The sequence below is a fragment of the Arachis ipaensis genome, chromosome B7, assembly GCF_059453495.1.
Source record: "Arachis ipaensis isolate K30076 ecotype BB chromosome B7, ASM5945349v1, whole genome shotgun sequence".
Lineage (NCBI taxonomy): Eukaryota > Viridiplantae > Streptophyta > Magnoliopsida > Fabales > Fabaceae > Arachis > Arachis ipaensis.
In genome coordinates this window covers 141,855,136-141,878,276 of record NC_142442.1, presented here as the reverse complement: position 1 = coordinate 141,878,276, position 23,141 = coordinate 141,855,136, and the positions used below count along the sequence as shown (strand labels likewise).

At 34.0% G+C, this 23,141-nt stretch overlaps 2 protein-coding genes across 3 annotated transcripts; one reads left to right on the top strand and one right to left on the bottom strand.

The window, feature by feature from the left end:
• Positions 1-1,231: 1,231 nt before the first annotated feature.
• On the top strand, positions 1,232-5,747 carry PM-ANT (Mitochondrial substrate carrier family protein). The gene is made up of 2 exons (XM_088492513.1): positions 1,232-2,186; positions 4,718-5,747. Exons 1-2 carry the CDS (start codon positions 1,836-1,838, stop codon positions 5,351-5,353), a joined length of 987 nt encoding a protein of 328 aa, XP_088348639.1. The 5' UTR covers positions 1,232-1,835; the 3' UTR covers positions 5,354-5,747.
• A 15,335-nt stretch (positions 5,748-21,082) lies between these two features.
• LOC107608499 (glutaredoxin-C6) lies at positions 21,083-22,330 on the bottom strand. Of its 2 annotated transcripts, XR_015891951.1 has the most exons (3): positions 21,769-22,330; positions 21,263-21,335; positions 21,083-21,101 (listed from the first exon to the last, which is right to left on the bottom strand). XR_015891951.1 is itself a non-coding variant. In XM_016310271.3 (2 exons), exons 1-2 carry the CDS (start codon positions 22,136-22,138, stop codon positions 21,325-21,327), a joined length of 381 nt encoding a protein of 126 aa, XP_016165757.1. In that variant the 5' UTR covers positions 22,139-22,330; the 3' UTR covers positions 21,132-21,324. The 2 variants fall into 2 exon arrangements, 1 of the variants encoding a protein (XP_016165757.1); XM_016310271.3 differs by lacking the exon at positions 21,083-21,101 and having other exon boundaries at positions 21,132-21,335.
• Between the last annotated feature and the right edge of the window lie 811 nt (positions 22,331-23,141).

Genomic DNA, 23,141 nt, shown 5'->3' with positions numbered 1-23,141 from the left:
CCATAATTTTTTTTATTACCAAAATTTTGCCATTTACCTCTTCCGGGGTTATGATTTGCCACATTTGCTTCAGGAAATGGGGTGGCACCAGCTGGGCGTGCTTCATGATTTTTTAAGAGTAACTCATTGTTGCGCTCAGCAATAAAAAGGCAAGAAATTAGCTCAAAATATTTTTTAAATCCTTTTTCTCGATACTGCTGCTGTAGGAGCACATTCGAGGCATGGAAGGTTGAAAAAATTTTCTCTAACATATCAGGCTTGAGGAAGTATTATCGTCTTTTAATGATTGTATCTTTTTTCAAGGTCTTTCCACATATTTGTAGGATCTTTTAATGTGAGATATTCATTTTTCAATCATACGTCAAGATGAGGACGAAAGAAAATCATGGTTTTTGGTTATATTCTTTTGAGATGTATTATTTTCAGCCTTAATAGTATCTTCAAGATCCATTGAATCAAGATGGATTTCAAAATCTAATATCCATGATAAATAATTGTTTCCAGATATATCAAGATCATTGAATTCAAGATGAGAGAGTTTCGACATAATAAAAATTTGTTACCTGGAGTCTTCCTAAAATTTGATCAGAGTCTCGTACTGATAACGTATTGTAAAACAATTAAATAAATATGGATAAGGTAATATAAAATAAATAAAGAAGTATAATTAGCTAATTCTAGTAGTAGTATTTACCACAATTATTATCTCAATATAATAGAGATCATTAATATATTTACTAATATTATATATTGTAAATTTGTAATGTATATATATATAAAGAAAGAAAAAGAAGTATTGCAACGTAAAAAAGAGAGAGAATTGTTTATTGCTCTATGTTTACCTAAGGTTTAGCCTCCTATTTATAGGTATACAAAAAGTAACATTTTCAACCTTCATTAAATTCATTATCTCTTAAAAATGGACATCCACCTATTCAATCTTATCACAACAAAAATCACTATTAATATTTATACTTTGTGAATATTATGGTACCTAAAAGATAATGACTATTTATTAAAAAAGATTAAAAATAATATTTAATTTAAAAAATATAACAATAAATAATTTTTAAAAAATTAAAATTTACTATAAAAAAATAAATTAGATAAAATTTAAACAATAATTAATAGACACCATAAAATTAGCCTAATTCATTCAAGGATAAAGAAAAGAAAGAGAAAAATCACTATTCAATATTGATATCCATACTTGGATAAACCCAACTAAACTAAATATTATTGATGGAGATAAGATCGGAAAATGAAACACGTAGCAGTAGTTGTTATGCCTTGTGATGGTTGACAATCTTTTTCTTTGGATTCAATTCTCTTTTCTTTCTTGGTTTCATTCCCTTCCATTTGAAAACTTCCCAACATAGCAGTAGATCACTACACGTGGAATAATCCACGCAGTCAGAGAGAGAGAGAGAATCAGTAACAAATGAAAATGAAACAAAACTATCTTTATCGGTTTATCCATGGCTGCCGTGACCGGAAAGTCAAAATGGAACAAACAAGATAAAGAAAAGAAACCCATTCCACTCTTTAACCATTTACTCTATCACCATTAGAAAATAGAAGCCCATCACGTTTTTACGATTCCCTCCTTTTGCTGATTCTTGATATTGATAAAGGTATTAAAAAAATTATAAAAAAGAAAAAAAAAACCAAACTTTGCTTCGAAGAACTACGAATTTACATAGGCGGTGTGCTCCGGGCACCCTTATTTCTTTATTAAAGGAAAAATCAATAATGGGTATTTGCAATTTTGTGCAAAGTTTTTAACTTGGAGAAGAGGAAAGTGAAGAAACGCAAAAGGGGGGAAATTTTGAAGGATGAGCGGTGAGGATGATGACCCAGAAAGAGCAAGATTGAGATTAAGAAGAGAACAAGAAAGATCGTCGTTGAATTCGAAGCTGGTGAACTTTCACCGTGATCTCATGGCTGGGGCGGTGATGGGTGGGGTGGTTCACACCATTGTGGCCCCTATTGAGAGGGCCAAGCTTCTTCTGCAGACGCAAGAGAGCAATTTGGCTATTGTTTCGAGCGGGCGTCGAAGATTCAAGGGCATGTTTGATTGCATACTCCGCACTGTTAGAGAAGAAGGCGTTCTCTCTTTGTGGCGTGGTAATGGCAGCAGTGTTCTTCGCTATTATCCTTCCGTTGCACTCAATTTCTCTCTCAAGGTTTGTATTCTTTCCTTAAATTCATTCTTTTTCTTTTTTCCCCAAAGAATTTATTGGCAATCTTCCATATTTAGGCAGTAGATTCCCCATCAATTGAGCCAAGAAACTTAACACACTATGCATATAACATGGAGAGTTTGAGTGATGTTATTAGAACATAGAGTTTGATTGATATTATGTACCATTGCAGTGAGTCTCTGATTACTTCAATGTTAAATGGTCCTTGAAGAGTTGAAGTATTTGCAGTCATATATCATTTGAGATTCTCTAGAAAATAGCTTCTTTTTTTCTTTTGTTTTTTGAACAAAAAGGAGCTCAACACACTAATGTGGAGCAAGTAGGTAATCAAGACAAGCGAAATTAAGAACATAAACACAGGTACAAAGAAACTAATCCGTTGTCATCTCCGGCATTGCCATCAACAACCAAACGGATCAACCCCGCACCATTCCCTGTAACTCAAAAACGACCTATTCTTAATAGCACCAACTCCTGTCACAGGGTTCTGAAAAACTCTGCTATTTCGTTCCAGCCAAATGTTCCAGACAACTGCAAAGAATCCTACCAACCACTTCTTTTGTTTAGAGTTACCACCAGGCACTTCTTTTGTTCTTAATAGCTTCTTTTTTTCTTTTTACCCCCTCTAGCAACTTTACCTTGTTTCATTTAAAAAAAAACTTTACCTTATTTGCATTTTTGTTGACATACTATTTTGGTTGCTTGAGAGACTACTTTAAACGTTTATGTGATGTTTGAAAACAAAATGAAGAATGGTGGATGATGTCATCTTGTAGATGCCCTGTGAATGAATCTGTTGTATGACTATTTGGAACTTGTATTCCATGATGGTGTTTGTTCCAAGTTCCCAACATTTTTGCACCTCCCGTCTTTGTGGTGCTATCAAGGTTAACTAGTTCCAATTAAATGCCTCTTTATTTCCCTAACTTTATTAGGTGTTTCCATTTTCCAGTCCTTTAGGTTAGATTTTTCTTGAAATGCATGATATCAGATAGATGCTTCTGCATTCCTTGCTGCCTTCATGTTATTGAGACTAGTACTGAGACAGCTGCAAGTACTCAATGGCCAGAAAATTTGTTTGTTTCTGCTGGGACTAAGAGTAATACCAGTTTACAAATTCATCTATGGGCATGGGTGTGAGTGCAAGTGCAAGTTTGTAAAAGCATCAAATTATGAAAACCACAAAGAACATGTATTGGCAAAATAAGATAACTACAGTTAATATTTTTCAATAGAACAATATATTGATCAACACGTTTTGCAATAGGAGTTAGGTCTTGATGCCAAGTATAGGAGTTAGGGACTTACATAACTTAGATACACACGGATTGATTCATTATTCATTTCGTTTAATGTTTGATTCGAATGGTTGGGATTTCTCGGCTCCCTAAGAGAATTTCCTTTTGGAGAAGGATAATTTGTGTGCTTTCAATTATCTAATTATCTGCAACTTTTTTTTTCCCTTCCAGTTATTATTTAGCTGCAGCATAGTCAATATAGTGTTTCAGCATAATTCGAGATTAGTTAAGTAGATTGTTTCAGGATCACCAGTTACTTTTTTAAGATGAAAGTAATTTGATTCGTCACTCTGCTTTTTCTCTCTCCCCATCAACCACCACCACAAAAAATCTAACAGATGCAAAGAGGAGCATCATTTTTAGATTCCAAAACATCTATAGATTTATAGATCACGATTAAAGGGAGTGAATGGAACTGATGAATTCTGAGCTGGGCATCTGATTTCATTGTTCAGAAGGAAAATATTCTATCTCTGGAGGATTTTATGTGAAGTTTCATTGAAGTTGCTGACTGAAGAATATGGGAATTCTTTCTGGCCAAATGCACTTTGCTGATAGTGGTCTATAGTATAATAACAGCAGTATCTTTACCACAAAAAGAATAGAAAGGATTTAAGCATTTATTCTCATTTAAGCTGATGCTTTAGTAAAGATGCGACATACGTACAACAAAGTTCCTCGCATAAGATGTGACTCATGCAGCCATTATTATTGTGTATTTAGTGTCCTAACCTAAGACATGACATGATTATTTGGAAGATAATTAAGTCTAAAGTTGCTAATCCAGCTATTCCACACTTGAACAGTGACCCCAAGGTTAGTTAATAAATTGCCAAAAAGCAATCATAAGAACCCTTGAAATCTACTTTTGGTTGTGTTGCTTTGCTATTCCCTGTTTCCTTTTCCTCCTTGTTCTTTTTTAACCATGAGTGATTAAGACAAAGGTGATCACAGCTTGGTGCCAGACCATATTTTCCGTGTAAATTGTAAAATAATGAGGATTTCTTGTCGTGAGATGATAGATGGTATTTTTGGAAAATAAAATTCACACCAACTTACCTTTCTTTGCCCTTATTGAAGTATAATATGCAATATTAAAGAAGATAGTGTATAGCATAGTGTATAGAAACATGCAACATTCGAGTGGAAAGTTATGTTTCTGTAACAGAATGTTATAGTTAATGTAAGAATCTTGATAAATTGTTTCTTCAACAGGATCTATACAGGTGCATGTTAAGAGGTGGAAACTCTCATGACAGTACTATCTTCTCCGGTGCATCTGCCAATTTTGTCGCTGGTGCTGCGGCCGGTTGTACAGCACTTATCTTAGTCTACCCCCTTGACATTGCACATACCCGCCTTGCTGCTGACATCGGAAGGAAAGAGGCACGTCAGTTTCGTGGCATCTACCATTTCCTGGCTACCATATTCGAAAAGGACGGGATCCGGGGGATTTACAGGGGCCTTCCTGCATCCCTACAAGGGATGGTGGTCCACAGGGGCCTTTACTTTGGAGGCTTTGATACAATAAAAGAGATTCTATCCGAAGAAGAATCCAAGCCGGAGATTGCTCTGTGGAAGCGCTGGTTGGTAGCTCAGGCAGTCACAACCTCGGCAGGGTTGATATCTTACCCATTAGACACGGTCCGCAGGAGGATGATGATGCAGTCGGGGATGGAACGGCCGGTGTACCACAGCACCCTGGATTGCTGGAGGAAGATCTATAGGACAGAGGGGTTGGCTTCATTCTACCGCGGCACGGTTTCAAATGTGTTTAGAAGCACAGGTGCTGCAGCTATCTTAGTCTTGTATGATGAGGTTAAGAAATTCATGAATTGGGGGCGATTGTAACACCACCAACTTACCAACGTTCATTGATTTCATTGACACCTAGGACTAATTGCATTATTGCATCAAATTTGGTAGACACTTAAATGAGGATTAGGATTAATTTTTGTAAAGTTCAAGTGAGCTCAATTACAGTTCATTTGTTATGATGTGTCTCCATTCTTCACTGGCATTCCAACAACAATGCCATGTTGCTCATATGGCTCTGATATACCAATTTTTCCTTTGTATAATTTTTCAATTACACAAAGTAATAATAATATAAATATAAGAGATATGAGGAGGAGTTGTGATTGGCAAGAAAGAAAAGAAAAGCGCTTGCCCTTTTTCTGTTTAAACTTTAAATATATGTACTTGTTATTTTTCTGGTTGTTTTCAATGTTTCAAGTTTCTACAAGTGAGGACCCTACTGCCACAGCGTTGTCTCGTGCTGCTACAGAGCACAAGTGCGAACCCAAAGCGACAAGAAGCCCCTAAAGGCTATGAAAAACTAGCATAACATATCCTAAAAAAATCAGTAATTATTATGTGGAATAAATGACCATTTGTATCCATGAGAGATGAAAACGCTGACATTTGTACCCATGATAGCTCGAAACTAAACTTATACCCATGATAGATGCTGTCCGTGTGACAAAAGTGCCCTGGCTTGGATCTGAGCTTGGTTCGTGGGTTTCCGAACCTACGTGGCACTCCCACCCCCCAAAGTCATATCTGACGTGGATGTGAACGTTGATTATCAAAAGGAAGTGGAAAAAGAAATGTCAGTTCCCGCGAGAATCAGTGGTGCCTTAGGAGAGGTTCGTCGTCGCCGTTGGTCCATTCGAAGCCGGAGAAGACGACTAGAGTACGCCGAATCGAGTAGCGAGGAGAGCCTTTTACCATTCCTTTCGTATTCGACATCGAGGTGGTCACTCCCTTTGAAGAATTACACAGGTATGTCGTTTCCCACCAATGAATAATTTCATATGTCGTTGCAAGTAGTTAGACAAACGTTGCTACCTAATGAAACCGTATGAGTTACTGTATTTCCTTCAGAATTAATAGAGAGTAGTTTGTTTAGGGTTTGTGTTAGCATCAGTTACAGAGAATGTGTGTTTATTGGTTTGTTAAATTTTACTTCCAGGGATGGCCACCATCCACATAACTCTGTCCATTCATCATAGAGGAAGGTTTGAGAGAGAGCCAGTTGGTAAGGTTAGCTACATTGGTGGAGAAGTGACGGAGATAGAGAGGATAAACGTTGATACCCTCAATGGTTTTTTCATCTCTGACTTGCTGAAGGACATTGGATATACGTCAATTTCTGAGTTTTACTGGCTAGAACCTGGGAAGGAGCTTGATGATGGGTTGAGGTTGCTAAGGGTTGATATGGATGTAGTTAGAATGTATGAGGCAGTCATGAATAATGAAAACAAAATTAATGTGTATACAGAGCATCCCGTGGATCAGCTAGTGGTAGTTGAGGATAAGGAATTGACTCCATCAAAGGGGAGAAGAAAGGTCTGTGCTAAAAGGGTACCAACTCCAAAGAAGACTCCAAAAAGAAGATTAACAGTAGTGAAAGATGATGACGATGCTGAGATAGTTGGTAATGTCCAAGTTGACAAGCAGGCCCAAAAAAGTGCTGAGCCCCAGCCCATGGTAGAGGCCCATCAAGAGAACAACCCAGCTCCTGTAGCAACACATGAACCAAATAACATTTCCCAACCACCTCCAACACCTGTCCAGCCCGATGAACCACCATCAACTCAGTCCCAACCTTCCCAGCCACCTCTTGAGGTAGAGAAGCAACCATCCCAAACTCATGGGACAAACCCAATCCCTCCCCCTAATGCCAATGTATCTGAAGCTTCACAACAACCTTGGCACTCTGATGAGACAGACCAATTCATTCCCTCTCAGGCCAATGTCTCTGATCCTATTGCACCTGAGCAGCTCACCTAATACATCCCACATCCTTACAGAAATTCACTTTTACAAGAAATCCCTGAGTCAGCCCCACCTTCTGACTCCAACAGGACTCCCCAGAATAATGAAACCAATCCTTCAGATGAGGCTGAGGGTTGGCCAAAAAAGAACAGGAGAAGATCAACAAAGAGGCCCCCCTACAGGACAGTCATTCATCCCTAATCCTGATTCGAACAAGCCTCCAACCTTCTATGCCCCGGTTGATGAGGATGATTTTTCTGATGACAACGTTGGGTATATTGCTATGAATCAGAGGACTTGCATAGCATACCTAGTGATGAAGATTCTGACGAGACCCCAGTCTTTCCTTAAGTAATGCCGATGCCCCTGTTAGCCAGGTGAGGTTGGAAGTGGGAATGAAATTTGAGACTCTAAATCAGTTTAGGAAAGCAGTCCGGAAGTTTAATATAAACATCGGAAGAAGCATTTTCTTTGCACGCTGTGACTCTACAAGATCAAAGGCTATATGCTACGATGAAGAATATCATTGGCAGATATACTGTGCCAAGAGCATATTTCCAGCAAGTTATCAGGTTAAGACCTTTGTCAACGAACGCACCTGCAGTAGGGACAATCACTGCAAGTCAGCAGATGGTAAATGGGTGATTGATGAGCTAGAAGAAAGAATAAGACTTCAATCAAACTTCAGTGTGAGAGAGGCTGACCAGTTCTTCAGAGCTGAGTATGATGTACTCATCAACGAGAGAAAGATTTATAGATCTATGAAAAAGGCAAAGGAGAGGATTGAGGGATCTGAGATTGCACAGTATGCAATTCTTCGTGACTATGCTAATGAGATTCTGAAGACTAATCCTGGCTCTACAGTTAGGATACACACAAATCCATGCCTGATTCAAATTTCCTTTTTCTGAGGATCTATGTATGTTTTGAGGCATGCAAGAAGGGATTTGTAGGTGGCTGTAGACCATTCATAGGGTTGGATGGCACATTTCTTAGAGGGTATTGTGGGGGTCAGCTATTAACAGCTATAGGGCAGGATGCAAATAACCACATTTACCCCATTGCATATGCAATTGTTGAATTAGAAAACAAGGAAAGTTGGAAGTGGTTTTTAGATATCCTTCAGGATGATGTGGGAGATTTTTAGGCGAACGGGTTTAACTTCATGTCGGACATGCAGAAGGTATTTGTGTTTTAATTTTGTTATGTGTTTTAATTCTGCAATGTATAGGTTTTTATGCTTGACTAATGAACTAGGTTTAGATGCATACTGTAAAAGAATGATTAGTGTTGTTTAGGGTCTGGAAGTATGATTATTGAATTATGATAACTGTTGTTTATGGCCATTGAAGTTTGAAAATTGAATTATTGTAGAAGAATTATTATTGAATTATTGTTTTCATGCTTGCTATTGTTGAATTATGATACCTGTTGTTTATTATCATTGAAGTTTGTTTATTGATAACTGTTGACAGTTGTTGAAGAGTGATTATTGAATGCTGTTTATATTAATGGTTATCTATAGGGGTTAATTCCTGCAGTCCAAGAAATGTACCCAAACGCCAACCACAGGTTCTGTGCCATGCATATATGGCAAAACTTTTGCAAGAAATGGAGTGACTTGCAGCTGAAGAAGTGTATGTGGTCATGTGCTAAGGCCACTACGACACAGGACTTCAATGCTGCAATGGATAAGCTAAAAAAGATCAATGTAGGGGCTTGGAAATACTTGGACAAGATTAGTCCGAAACAGTGGAGCAGAGCACATTTTAGTGAGTACCCTAAGATGGACAACTACACCAATAATAACTGCAAGGTGTTTAATGCCAAGGTCAAGAAGATGAAGGGAAAACCGATTATAACCATGTTGGAAGAAGTGAGGTGCTACGTAATGCGGATCATGGCAAGGAACAAAAAGGCTTTGGTTGGGTACAGTGGAAGGTTAGCCCCAACTCAACAGAGCAGATTAGAAAGAGAGAAGAGAGAGAGCAACAAATGGAGACCCCTTCCAACCGGAGATGACGCGGAAAATGTTTATGAAGTCCAATGTCTTTCCATGAAGGTCAGTGTGGACTTGGGCAAAGGTACATGTAGTTGTAGACTCTGACAATTGACTGGGCTACCTTGTAGACATGCATGTGCTGCTTTAGCTTACCAAAATAGAAGACCCGAAAAGTATGCACATAACTGGCTCACGATGGGTGCTTATAATGCTTCATATTAGACTTCAATGCGTCCAGTTCCAAGCCAAGAGTTCTGGGAGCACCTTGACACCCTACCAATTCTGCCACCCCGGTACAAAAAGCCAATCGGAAGACCTTCAACGAAGAGAGACAAAAGAAATGATGCCCCTAAGGATAAGAGTGATCCTCATAGAACTAAGAGGAGGATTGGCACCATCGTATGCAAATACTGCCTCCAGGTGTGTTTAGTATATTATAATTTGATGTTTAACTTTATGTGTACCAATTTAACTAGTACCTGTTTTACGTAGGCTGGTCACAACAAGCGAAGCTGTAAGAAGAGAAAGGAAGTAATGGGTGAAGGGAGTGCTGCACCCCAAGTCCCTGCAAGTGATGAGGATGAAGATATGCTGGCTGAAATGTACTATGAGGAGACATTAGAAGCTGCCGAGGTTGAAGCAACAGCAACTGAAGTGGGAAACGGTTCCACAGCAGCCCAGACTGCACAGGTTAGTTCATTCCTTTATTCATTTCCTTAATTACATTTGTTTAACGACTCATACTATTACACTGGTTGTTCTTTGGAATCCAGCCTCCACCCCCGATGCCACCACCAGCAACCACACAACCCCAGACTATAACAACCACTGGACCAGCCAAGAAACATCCTAAAAGGGGAAGTGTCAAGCGACCCTCCCCTGTCTGCACATACCCCACAAGCATCTGCACCATCTCCCAAGAATCCAACCACAACCCCTTCCACACATAACTCTCAAACAACCCCAAATCCACTGCAGGGTGCTAGTGTAGGGACAACCACAAGGTTCGTGCAGTTCATGCCGACAACTGGTGTGGAAGGTATTTCTAGAACAAGAGGCACAACTGTTAGAGGCAGGGGGTGAAGGAAGAGGTCGAGGCAGGAGAGGTGCATCAAGCGGAGCCAAAAATGGAATCTCGAGCGGGAGCAGTAACTCAACACCAATGTCATAGACTGTGTTTTGAATTTTTTTTGCTATTTTGATGTAATTGCCATTGCTGATACACTAATTTTAGTTGGGAACTGGTTGGTTTATTTCACTATGTTGGACTAAGAAACATTGCTATTTTGGTTGTTCTGACTATGAAATGCTACTTTTGCTGTAATCAACTATGTTTTTTGGTTTATTTCATGGTCAGTCCACTTGTTGACTTAGCTTTCCTGGTTTTCAGCTTATGCTTTAAGTTGCAAAATCTATGTATAACTGTTACTCACTCTATTATGGAACAAGATTATCATTAATCGAACAGCACCTACTATGCCTGGTTTTATATTTCATTACCACAACCATCAGGTCTCTATGTCACAGATTGAGCTTAATTATGATTCTTTAAGTAGAAAATATAGCTGCATACCAACTGACTAGCAATAAAATTTATCATATGGAACTTACAAAGCAGCAACAGCATCAAAGTGTCTATGTCAAAATCAGAAAATACATTCACTCTCTCATGATTTACAAAGACCCCAACTCCATACAAATTTTATATTTTCATAAAGAAATACATCTCACAGATCAAACAAAATGCAACACCCAACGCTATCCATAAAAGCAACACTCTAATTCCCATAATTTCACCCCTAATTTCAGCCCTAAATTTTTCTATCCCTCTCGCCAGGATTGACGATGCTTGCTGATTTTCCCCAGGTTCAGTGACAGTGAACCCATCATCATGCCTTGGATAAGAACTCCCTGACTGTCTTTTGGCCAAACATCTTGCTATGCCCTCCCATCCTTCTTCGATTTCATCAACTCATACAAAGTATTTGCAGTCTCTTGTCTGGCAAAACAAAACAAATTCACCGATTGGTCAACTTAAATGCAAAGAAAACTTTCTCACTTGAACTCCAACAGCGTCTGTCCATTACTGCCCATAGAGGAAATCTGATAAACCATCGATTAGGGTTCGTAACGGTGCCAGACTCCATCAACGCAAACTCTCTTCCACAGAAGCATCTGTCGTCCAGCTTCTTCGCCTTCATCTTCTTCGAACTTGAAGAAGAACTGCGACTGCCATCACTTGGAGCAGGGGTAAATCTGCGGAAAGACATTGCGGGAGGTACGACCTAATTCTTTATCACCGTGGGTGCACGTCACACTCAATAAGATTCAACAAGCATCGATTCTCTGGATCCTGGTTTGTATTGGGGAGGGGAGAAGCTACCTAGGGTTTTGATTTCATGCGTTCAACCTATCCCCCTTTTGATAATCAACGTTCACATCCACGTCAGATATGACTTTGGAGGGTGGGAGTGCCACGTAGGTTCAGAAACCCACGAACCAAACTCAGATCCAAGCCAGGGCACTTTTGTCACACGGACAGCATCTATCATGGGTATAAGTTTAGTTTCGAGCTATCATGGGTACAAATGTCAGTGTTTTCATCTTTCATGGGTACAAATGGTCATTTATTCTTATTATGTGTTTATATACATTTATATATATTTACATATTTTTAACTAAATAATTAACTACTAGAATAATAAAATTTATGATAGTAAAATAACAGAAATTTATATAAAGTTTTTATGTTAAATTAATAATTACGAATAGTTAAATAATTTGAGATATTTGATTTTGACAGAGCTTTTATTTGAACACATGACTTTTGCATTTTGGCACACATTGCTTTGTACCATATTGACATAGTTTGATAAGAAACTTCTTAATCATCGAAAATTTTTGTGATGAACTTTTGCTTAACCAACCAAGTCTTACGGTAACTTACAGTATAGTTGAATTTAAATTAAATTTCTACAATAATAGATTTCACTTTTAGCGATGGATTTACTTCAACCAACGACCTAATAGCATCTTCAATCATGTCTAAGTCCAACATGGCTTGATCTTGTGAAATCGTGCCAATGGTACACGTGTGTTTGCCACTGTATCTCCTGATCTCCCAACATCATTTCTTTCAAACCAATCACATCCTCTATCATGCCCTTTGCATTTTGTATAGAATATCTGCGGCTTCGACTCATATGCCATGTAATCAACTCCTCTAGTCTCTAGAGATAGTGTAACTTTTGATTATAGAGATCATCTACTCTCTAGAACCAAATTTTATTTCGATACTAAACTCACCGTCTTTTGCCATTGCATTGCCTTCACCTACCAAATGCAAACTATCGTTCGTCATTCAAGCTTAAATAAAAAAAATGGTAATGGTAACTAATTTTGAATAAACATAACATACCCATATTCGCATACTCAGAAAATTTCGAAGCATGCATGGCTGCGAGATTCAGAGCTCATATAAAAGACGGAACACCGAAGAGATGCTGGTTGATAGCTATATCTACTTCATTTTGCACTGCCAGATTGACTGCCTAGTTTTTGTCATCATTTTCGTCATCGATTTTATAGTTGGCTTCGAATTCCTCTTCACTGTCATTGTTATTTTTTTCCCAAGATATGTCCTTGATTTCATCCATATTCAACTCCTTGTCAACTGCATCCAAGGCACATATGTTGTTCAAACTCAACATACAACTCTATCATCGGCACGTGAAATTAGATTTGTTGATAAATATAAAATATCTGTTGCATACATCGTCGTCAGTGATGGGCCTTATTTAAAATTGTATTAGCCCACCAAATACGACAACAAGATTTCTGTATAAAATATTATTCACCTTCTTTGAATGTAACTTTGTTATCACAAACACCATTTTGTTATTTCGTAAAACTCATGGTGCATAGAATAGCAAAAGAAAATGGAGATTCACACATAAAAACCACTCCTTCATGTGTGTGTGATATGATCTCACAATTATAATGCACTCATAAATTTGTAATATTTTTTATAGCCTTAACATCACCTTATCCAATTTTTTTGATACTATTAGTTGTCAAAAAAAATCACAAGCATGGAAGAGATAAACAACAATGGTATTTATAGGCTTATACAAAATGCAACTTACGTTTTATAATTAAAAACAAAACAAAACACAACCTACGTTATATAAACGGCATAAAAGTCATAAAAAGCCGGTAAAACATAATCTGCATTTGAAGGTTTTGAAATTTGAAAAGAAAAGTTAAAACATAACCTGTGTTTTGCATGTTCTAAACTAAAAAAAAAAATTAAATCACAACCTGTGTTTTGCAGGTTTTAAATTAAAATGTAACAAGTTAAATCTTAACATGCATTTCGCAGGTAAAAATTATAAAATTCTACTTTACACAAATCGTTACTTGAGTTTTGTTCTGACATCATATCATTGTAATTACTTCATGCATATCCATTTTAATGTAACTCTGATTTTTTTATTGAAAAAATTTAGCCATACTGAATTACGAAGATTTTATTTTATATAGAAAAAAGTAGTGGTATTTTTGTATAATATTAATATTTTGGATATTTTGAAGTATTGTGGATGTGCAGAATTTTTTGATGGGACGTGTTGTCTCTGTTGTCAGAGATTTTTCGTAATTTTTCAGAGATTCGTCACAGTTTTGGATACGCGACACCACCGGAACAACACGCAAGAGGTATGTTGATTGCTTTTGCAAAAATTCTTCATAAGTGCTTTGCAACTTTTCGCAAAAATTTCTAGCATCTATGTCCACATGGCGCAACTATAGCAACACGTGAATAGCGTGTTGACTACTTTTTCAACATGCTCCATGCAAGAGACATGCTTGTTCTTTGGAATCAGTACCTAGTCATAAGTGCTTCGAATCTTTAAAATGGGAGAATGGGGTTCTTGTGAGTAAATGCGAAAGAGATTGAGAGTAAGAGATATTGAATAAAATTCCTAAGCGAGATTGAGAGTAAAAGAGTAATTTGCTGAGAGTAAGAGTATTACATGTAAAAAAATTATAAACGTGTATTTAGCAAAAATGGTACGTGATTATACATTACGGAAGAATATATTATCAATTATTTGGGACATGCTAATTATGTAACTTTATTATTTTCGCTTAGTTTGTTACCATTTATTTTGTAATTATTTTTCTGTTATAACATTATTTGAATATCATTAATTTGTAATCACTAAAATTGATAAATAATATAAATATTAATAAATAAATTGTTTAGAATTTTTTGTCATAATATGATTATTTTTCTATTAAAATATTAGTTTATTTTAATTTATAATTATTGAAACTAAATAAATAATATAAATATTAATAAATAATTTTTTTAGATTTTCTATTATAATGTTATTATTTTTTATTCATATTATTTTATTTGAATTTGTAATTATAGAAATTAATAAATAATATAAATATTAGTAAATAAAATATTTTAGAAGTTTCTGTAATAAGAGTATTATTTTTCAGTTATAATAATATTTTATTTTAATTTATAATTATTAAAATTAATAAATAATTTTTTTGATTTTCTGTTATAATAGTATTATTTTTTGGAAATAATATTATTTTATTTTAATTTATAATTAATAAATAATATAAATATCAATAAAAAAATTTGGTTATTAAAATAATATGTTATTTTAATTTATAATTATTAAAATTTATAAATAATATAAATATTAATAAATATTTTTTCCTAATTTTCTATTATAAGATTATTATTTTCTAAAAAAATAATATTTTATTTTAATAAATAATTATTAAAATTAATGAAAATAAATATTATAATAATTAATAAATATATTTAATTCTAATATTTTTTAAAATAAATTTATTTCTAATATTTGTGTAATTAATAAATATATTTTTATGTACTAGCCTAACATGATGTCGAATTTGATGGTAGATGACGCCTTACGGATAACAGAGTTCTATGACGTCTCAAGAATTTGAGAGATCAGATGACCTGCCTCGTTACTAGTTGCTTTTGTCGAAAAGTGGAGGTCGGAGACTCACACCTTCATATTACCCGTTATACTTGAAGATGTGGCACATATATATGGCCTTCAGATTGATGGAGAGGTTGTGACCGGGTTGATAGACAGCAGTCATGACTTCTTGATCAACTAGAGCATGGCAATTTTTGCCAGCAAATCCAATGTGAATAGTTCCTCCAAATGTTACATAAATCTAGCATGGGTTTGATAAGAGATTATCCCCGTACCGTCTCTCCTAATAATACTTTTTCATAAATTACTGAGAAAAAAGTATCATGTATCAGCAATTTTTCCTTCTACGAAGGCAAAAGCAATCGACACAGTATTTTAGTTTCACATTGTGCAATTACAACCAAAAAGACACATTTGTATTTTTTATAAAAGTGTATGCCGTCAACTTGAATCAAAGGCTTGCAATGCCAGAACGCTCTAAGACATGGATTGATGAAACTCCAAAACATCGAGTGAAGTATCATGACATCATCTACCTCTTTACTCTCGTTATACAAGAGTAGTGTTTTTATTTGTATAACTATACTATGCATGCATTTTCTAAATTATTACGGTGCATCACAATAGCAAGACTTGGTAATTAAGATTCTTCCCAACCACCGAAAACTTTTTGATTGACTTCTGCTATGTTAACTAAACTTTTCGGTAACTGATGGTGTAGTTGAACCTAAATTGGGCTTCTGTAATTATAGATTTCACCTTCAAGAATGAATCGATTTTAATCAATGGCCTTATAGGTTATAGCCTCAACAATTGTATCTGAGTCCAACTTGAAATAATTCTATAAAATCATTTTTATGGTGTACGTGTGTCTTTCGTATATCTCGGTTTCTTCCAACAACTTTTTTTCTATATCCAGCTGACTTGAACAAGTAAATTGCACCCATGACCATATGTCTTATATTTTGCATAAAATATTTGTACCTAAGTTTCATTAAAAGTATAATCAACTCTTCTAACCAAAACATTTAACTATCTACAATTATATCAAATGACTCCATTTCTACCCAAAACACCAACAAATTTTTCAAATAGATAAAAATGAGCCACTAAATTACATGCCTCTCTAAAATAGCAAGACAAAGTCACACGGCATTAACAAAACTCAAAAAGTTAAATAGTGACGTAAAAATGCATCACAGCAACAAAAAGAGTATATAAAGCCAAATTCACAGCATACTACGAAGATGAAGTGCAAAAATGAATGTAGCATGATCATGATTGATGAGAAAAAAAAAAAACGGACAAACAGCCAAAAAATCTTTTGGAAGCAAACACACATGTATATATGAACTATGAAGAACCCTCTTTTCTTCTTAGAATTGGAAAAAAAAATTTCTTTTCCATAAGACATATGAGGTTAAAGGAGCAAAAAGATACCACGCACTATACGGAAAGCACCCTTTGTAGTTCTAGCGTACGAAAATTAAAGGGTAAGTGGTCAGCTCACTCGTCTGCTTAAGCAAGTGTTGGGAATTTGAATCTCGCCTTGTGCATGCAGCAACTCATTGGCCAGCGGCAGACCCTTCAATGGAGCTCAAATCTGTGACGGATTAGTCCTTAACCTGTCGGGTTGGGGATACCGTTTGGGTAAACAAAAAAAAAAGATATAGCATGAAAAAAGAAATAAAACTAAAAAACTTTTGATGAACCCATGTTGAATAATGTCCAACACCAAACTAATTATCATTCATTCTCTCTATGGATATAGCACGTAATTCGATCATTGTAATTATTTAAAGTCTTAGTTGAGAAGAAAAAGTAAAAAGAAGAGAAGTGGGAACTCCATATAAACCAGTAAAGAGAAAATGGAAAGATTCCCTCCTTTTAATAAAAAAATAAAAAGATATTCATCCATGTATAAAATAACCAAAGAAGCCTTTTGATGTTGAACTTTATATATGTATTGTGACGAGAGTGCAATACCTAAGACCCCAGCATTAAGGAACCTTTGATATTGATTGAGGGTGCTATGCACCTATGCCAGTATGCCACTTTTGCTCTTCTACCTGCCTAATTTTGTTTATTTAATTAATTATGCATTATTATATATACACATTGCAATTATATTTTTTAAAGAAATAAATGTGTGTTGAAGGTGGCTTAGATTGTCCTTGCATTGCTCCAGTGTGGAAATGGAATCATCAGGTGATTCTTCTTACGTGAGTCTGTAAAGATTCTATTTTGATCCGCCACTGTTTTTTATTTTTATTTTTAAATTAATCAAAAGCCATTAAGCCGTGGCATGGTTGCCACGTCAGATTTTGTATTAAATTAAAGAAAACCACAAGAATTTGGAAAGTTAAACATGTACTCTCTTAGTCTTGGCTTCCTTGGATTGTAGCTGTTGCCATAATTTTCATAATATTCTTCAAATTTTTTGATATTATGATTTTTAATGAATTAATTAATTTAAAAAAAATTATGTGTTTAATTTACTCTACTAATTTTATATAATATTTTTTTATTTTCTCTATATCATCATCAGTTGTAGTTGCAGTGGTTGATGGCATTGATGTCATCACCTCCTTCTGTCTTTTCCCCTACTGAAAGGAGAAATTATTGGTTCACATGGTGGCATAGTGGGGTTAGGATTGTTTTCTTAGGACTCTTACCCTCGGCTTCAATTATATAAATAGAAAAAGTACATGTAAACAATGAGAATACTAAATAATGTGAACAATGAATATATTAGATGTTTAATTTAATATGTATGCAAATGATTATGTTCATTATTTGTAATTGAATGATTATTTTTTTTATTCGATTTACTCATACACAATATATAATAACTGAATGTTCAATTCACTAGGTGCGTAGATGATTATCCTAATATTAAAATTTAGAAGGTAATTTAAAGTGAAATATTTTTTTACTTTATTGTATTAATTCTAAAATCTATTGTTCACATTATTTACAAAAATCATTATCTACCTAACAAAACCGAAATAAATATCATGCGCCCCTCGTTTCCTTAATGGGGAAAAGTTCCTCTCATCCCCTTCCTAATTTTAATTTGCATCCCTAACTTCATACTCTCTAGTAATAATTTGAGGCCTATATACAAAACCTATATCATGCTATAATGCTATACTTAATTTCATACTTATTTTTTAAGAGAAAGTATTAGGAGTCAATGAAATATTTGTATAATGTGTACAATGAAGGTTTATGGAGTATTAGAAATATAATCATTAGTGTTATCTTTTTTCATTAGCTAAAGTTTTTGGGATGAGTGGTATTATGACATGGTATTAAAGCTCTAGATTTGAAAGGTCAAGAGTTTTCCTTAGTGAATTAAAAAATCAGTTTAAGCTTTTGAGAAGATGTTTATTATCCCTAGTATTCGGATGGTTATTCTAGATAGTATGAGAGATGTTCATTTTGTAACTCAATAGCCCATACATTGTACAAATAATCCATTGTCTAATTAAAAAATATAAAATTAATGATTATTAATTGTAATTATTTAAAATTGACTAATTAGGAATTTGATAATTACTTTTTAGAATTCATTCTGTATATAAATTGAGAATTCTTTATCTTATATAAATTCAATTAATTTAAGGATATAAATATATGTTTTTCATATTAAATATTGATCAATTAATTATTATTCTTCAAATAATCACTATATTTTAACTGCAATTTCTGAATAAGCTTCACTTTTTCAATACCTTTTTTAACCAACGAGACAAGGAAAGATGCTCGATCTTTCTGGCTGGGTGTCATTCAATAATGAATTACCACCAAATTACCTTTTTTGTTTGCACCCTCCTAAGTGCTATTCCATTTGAGTTGCAGTTTGTGGGTAGCTTGGCATATGGGGCAATAAGAAAGTGGATATTTATATTTATATTCTTGGTTATTAATAATGATGGGAAATATATGAGAGTCGATACCAGAATTGAGGTTTATTATGGAGGGAGCATGTTGTATATATGCTATGCTATGCCGTGACGCACTCCCTCACCAAAGTTGTCTCTTGCCATGACGTCATCAACATTATACATTTTTCTTCATGCGATTATTCTGAGGTTGTCCTTGCCCCTTGTTTTTTGCTTTGAATCTTTCTGGGCTCTTTTACTTTTGCGAATTGAATGATAGAATGATCATTGATAATATAGTAAAAATTAAAGTATCTGATATATATATATCTATATCTAAATCTTTGCGTGACTTTTCTCCCATGCGAATATATACTTGCTTTCTACATAGATTGATTGACAAAACAAAGAAAACACTATTTATAGATCTTTTATAATATAAATATATATGGTGATGAAAATTGATACCCTTTAAATGCTCAAAAGGAGATGAAATTTATAGTGATGCAGTCAAATTAAAGAAGACAATGTAAAAGAGAATAGTGTATATAATAAGAAGCAAGAGGTTTCAAAATTCCAAATTCTTCCATCTCGATGATTAATTTGCTACGGCATAATTGTGGATAAAGAAGTAATATAATATGAACAATTACTCAAATCAATTCCAAGAATTTTAGATATTTTAATTTTCATAAAAATTAATATAAAAATATTTTTAAAATTTTATTGCGACAGACAAATCAGTCTCCGTTACAAGGGCATGAGTGGTGGCGAAGGTCCCAAAGGTCGAGGGAAAAGATTTCAGCAAAAAGAAATATTATCTGCATTATTTTTATCTCTTTTGAGTTTAATTAAGAAGTTAATTTTTTTAAGTCAACATCAACTAATTATTTTGAACCATAAATTTTAAATTCTAATCTTAACTCTAAATTCTCCGTAAAATTAGCATTAAAATAATATTTTACAATAGGAATGTTTGTTAATAATATTAGCTACTTAAAAATGGATTCTTATGCTTTTTCATTTCTTTTATATATTTTTTAGTATTAAAAACAATTAAATAAAGAAATAAAGAAATAAAAAAATGTATTTTCAAAGTGCATAAAAAATATAAAAAATGACGCATGCCAATTGCTTAGGGTGCTTTAATTATTTGGCTAATTATTTCTATATTCCCTTAAACTATCTTCCAGTAATGGAGATTAATTTTGCTTTTAAATGTTAACAATAACGAGGTATATAAATGATGAAACTATCCTTTATATATACAGTTTAGATTATATTTTAGAAAATAAAATGTAATATCTAAAATTGTTGATTGAAAAAATAATAATTTTGGATTGTTAATTAATCATGCACATAGTTATATTTGAAAGAGAAATATTAGAAAAACCATCAGAATTTATTTTTTTTGGTTATTAATTAGTCATTAATTAATACTTAAAAATATAAAATAAAATATATTATTAAATTAATAAACTAAAAAAATTAAACTAATAATTAATTAATACCAAAATAAATAAATTTTAATGGTTTTTAGTATTTTTTTTGTTTGAAATTATTAATCCTTTCACCAATAACTTAAATGTTTAAATTATGAGTTATGTTACGTGTATATTAAAATTAGCTATCAGTATAAAATGCATGTTGAAATACAAATATTTATTAAAAATAAATTAAATCACATGTGTATTTATACATAAATACATTAATAACTGATTTTAATGGCTGATTTTGATGTACAAATAATATTTTTGTTAAATTATTTACTTTTTAAAGTATAAGAATACATTTTAAAGGAAGCGAATCCTTAAATAATTATTTTAACAAAAAATAAAATTTACTGAGAGAGAAAAGAAAAATCATCACCTCTTGTCATATGGACGGCGAGGGCTGCAATAATAATGGTCCCACCCAAGCAAGTTGAGATTGCCATTCTTAAAATGAAGCAAAAGCAAGAGTAAAAATGGAAGAAGACGATCAAACTATTCATAAGTAGAAGTAAACACAAATACATCCATTATTAGTAGTAAAATTTAGAGAATAAGAGAAGAAAGAGATAAGCTTAGCGATTCCCAAAGCAAAGCGAGAAAGTTACTGTGGTATCCTACGGCCTTGATTGCTTCATAATTGGCAATGGGACCCAACCTACGGACCTGATCAATCCCACCCTAAAAACCAAATCATAGGCGATCAACACGACGAAGACCAATACCACACTCACGCTGCCAGATCCATTCGTTATGAGTAGAGTTTGAGTTTGAGAACTAATTAAGTTCATGTGTTACAAAAAATCAAGTTGAATTTGGAGTAACTTGGCAAATTAAAATTAAACTCGAGTCATCATTTTTATCTCTGCTTCTCAACTTTTTTTTTTTTAATTAAAGATAGGAGTTTCGAACCCAAAACCTCTTAATTGAATATGAAAAGACTATATCATTTGAGTTATAACTCATTGGCATCTCTGCTTCTCACTTATGACAAGCCAAAACATACAAGAAAATAAGATCTGATATAAATAGTAGTACAATTCAAAAGATGGAGAGGATCCTAAATTGTACAATTACTAGAAGGAAAATAGAGATGCATGGGATCATACTATACCCAGAGATAGAGCACCGACTTGGACGAGCTTGGGGACGAGGAGGCCGCTGACGTGGAGTGCAACCAGGGACTCCAGGCCGCCTATGAAGGTGCCGCCGATGAAGGCGGCGGGGGCGGAGGGGGAAGGGAGGGCGTCGATCTCATCGTCATCGAGATTGATGACGGTGGGGTTCACGCCGATGGTGGCGAGGAGATTCTTCATGACGTGGCACATGCAACAGGAGGAGCGGGTGAAGATGATGACTGGGTGCTCTGTGATTAGGCGCTGGATTCGGGATTCGGTGGATTCGTCCAGCTCCATGGACAAGGAAGGACAAGACATGGTGCTAACTGCTAAGATGGAGACGACGACGTCGTTTTGAACTTGCATCGGAGGAGGAGGTAGCAAGAGGACTTTTATTTATACTATCAAACTTGACTCGACCCAAGGAGAACAGTGCTTGCTTACGTCACTTCCTACTCTCTTTCATTTCCTCTCACTCTCTCTCTCGACCTAACCCACGCGCGCTTTCTCTTCCATTTAACTATTTTCTTTCCCTTCATTTTCCCTTCCATCACTTATTTACTCCTCTCTCTTCTCAAAAGTTTGCTACGTTTTCAATTTATTTAAAAACCTATATATTTATGCATTTTGAGGGGGAAGGGATATATTAAACTAATATTTTTATCTATAATAATATTACAGCAATATAAATATTTTAAAATTATATCAATTTTGACATTATAGATTATGATACAAAAAATATATAACATTAAATTAATTTTACAAAAAAATTGTAAGAGACAAAAGTCTTTGTCGACTAAAAAGATCAGGATTTTTGTAGATAAAAAATTTAAACAATAATTTTTTTAGTTATTATTTTTATATAAAAGAGTTTAATTTTTTTATTAATAATTAATTTTAATATTCGTTATCTAAAATTTAAAAAAATTTAACGTGTATATTTTTATATTTTATTAAATGTTAAGTCTGTTGCACAAATAAAAATAATTAATTTTTATACTTAATTAATTTTTATGCTTGCTATTTAAAAATAATATATTTTTCTCTATATATACAAAATTATAATTAGATATTAACATAAAAAAAATTTATATTGATAGTTATAAAATTAACTCAAATTTACATTTTTTTTAACAATTGAATCTCTTGATTCTAACTTTTAATCACGATATTAGTATTTTCTCTAAATTATATGTAATAAATATTTGAAAAAAAGAAGTAAAAATATAAATTAAAAAATATGCATATAATAATATTTTTTATTTAAATTATATTATGATGTTAATTTTATTTTTTGTAGAATAGAAAGGAAAAGAAAAATAGAAAATAAGAGAAAAGAGAGAGATATAAAGAAGAAGAATGAAAGAGG

Coding starts and splice junctions, on each gene's coding strand:
- PM-ANT (XM_088492513.1), top strand. CDS start 1,836: ATGAGCGGTGAGGATGATGACCCAGAAAGAGCAAGATTGAGATTAAGA. Junction 2,187..4,717: donor CACTCAATTTCTCTCTCAAG/GTTTGTATTCTT, acceptor TTTCTTCAACAG/GATCTATACAGGTGCATGTT.
- LOC107608499 (XM_016310271.3), bottom strand. CDS start 22,138: ATGCAAGTTCAAAACGACGTCGTCGTCTCCATCTTAGCAGTTAGCACC.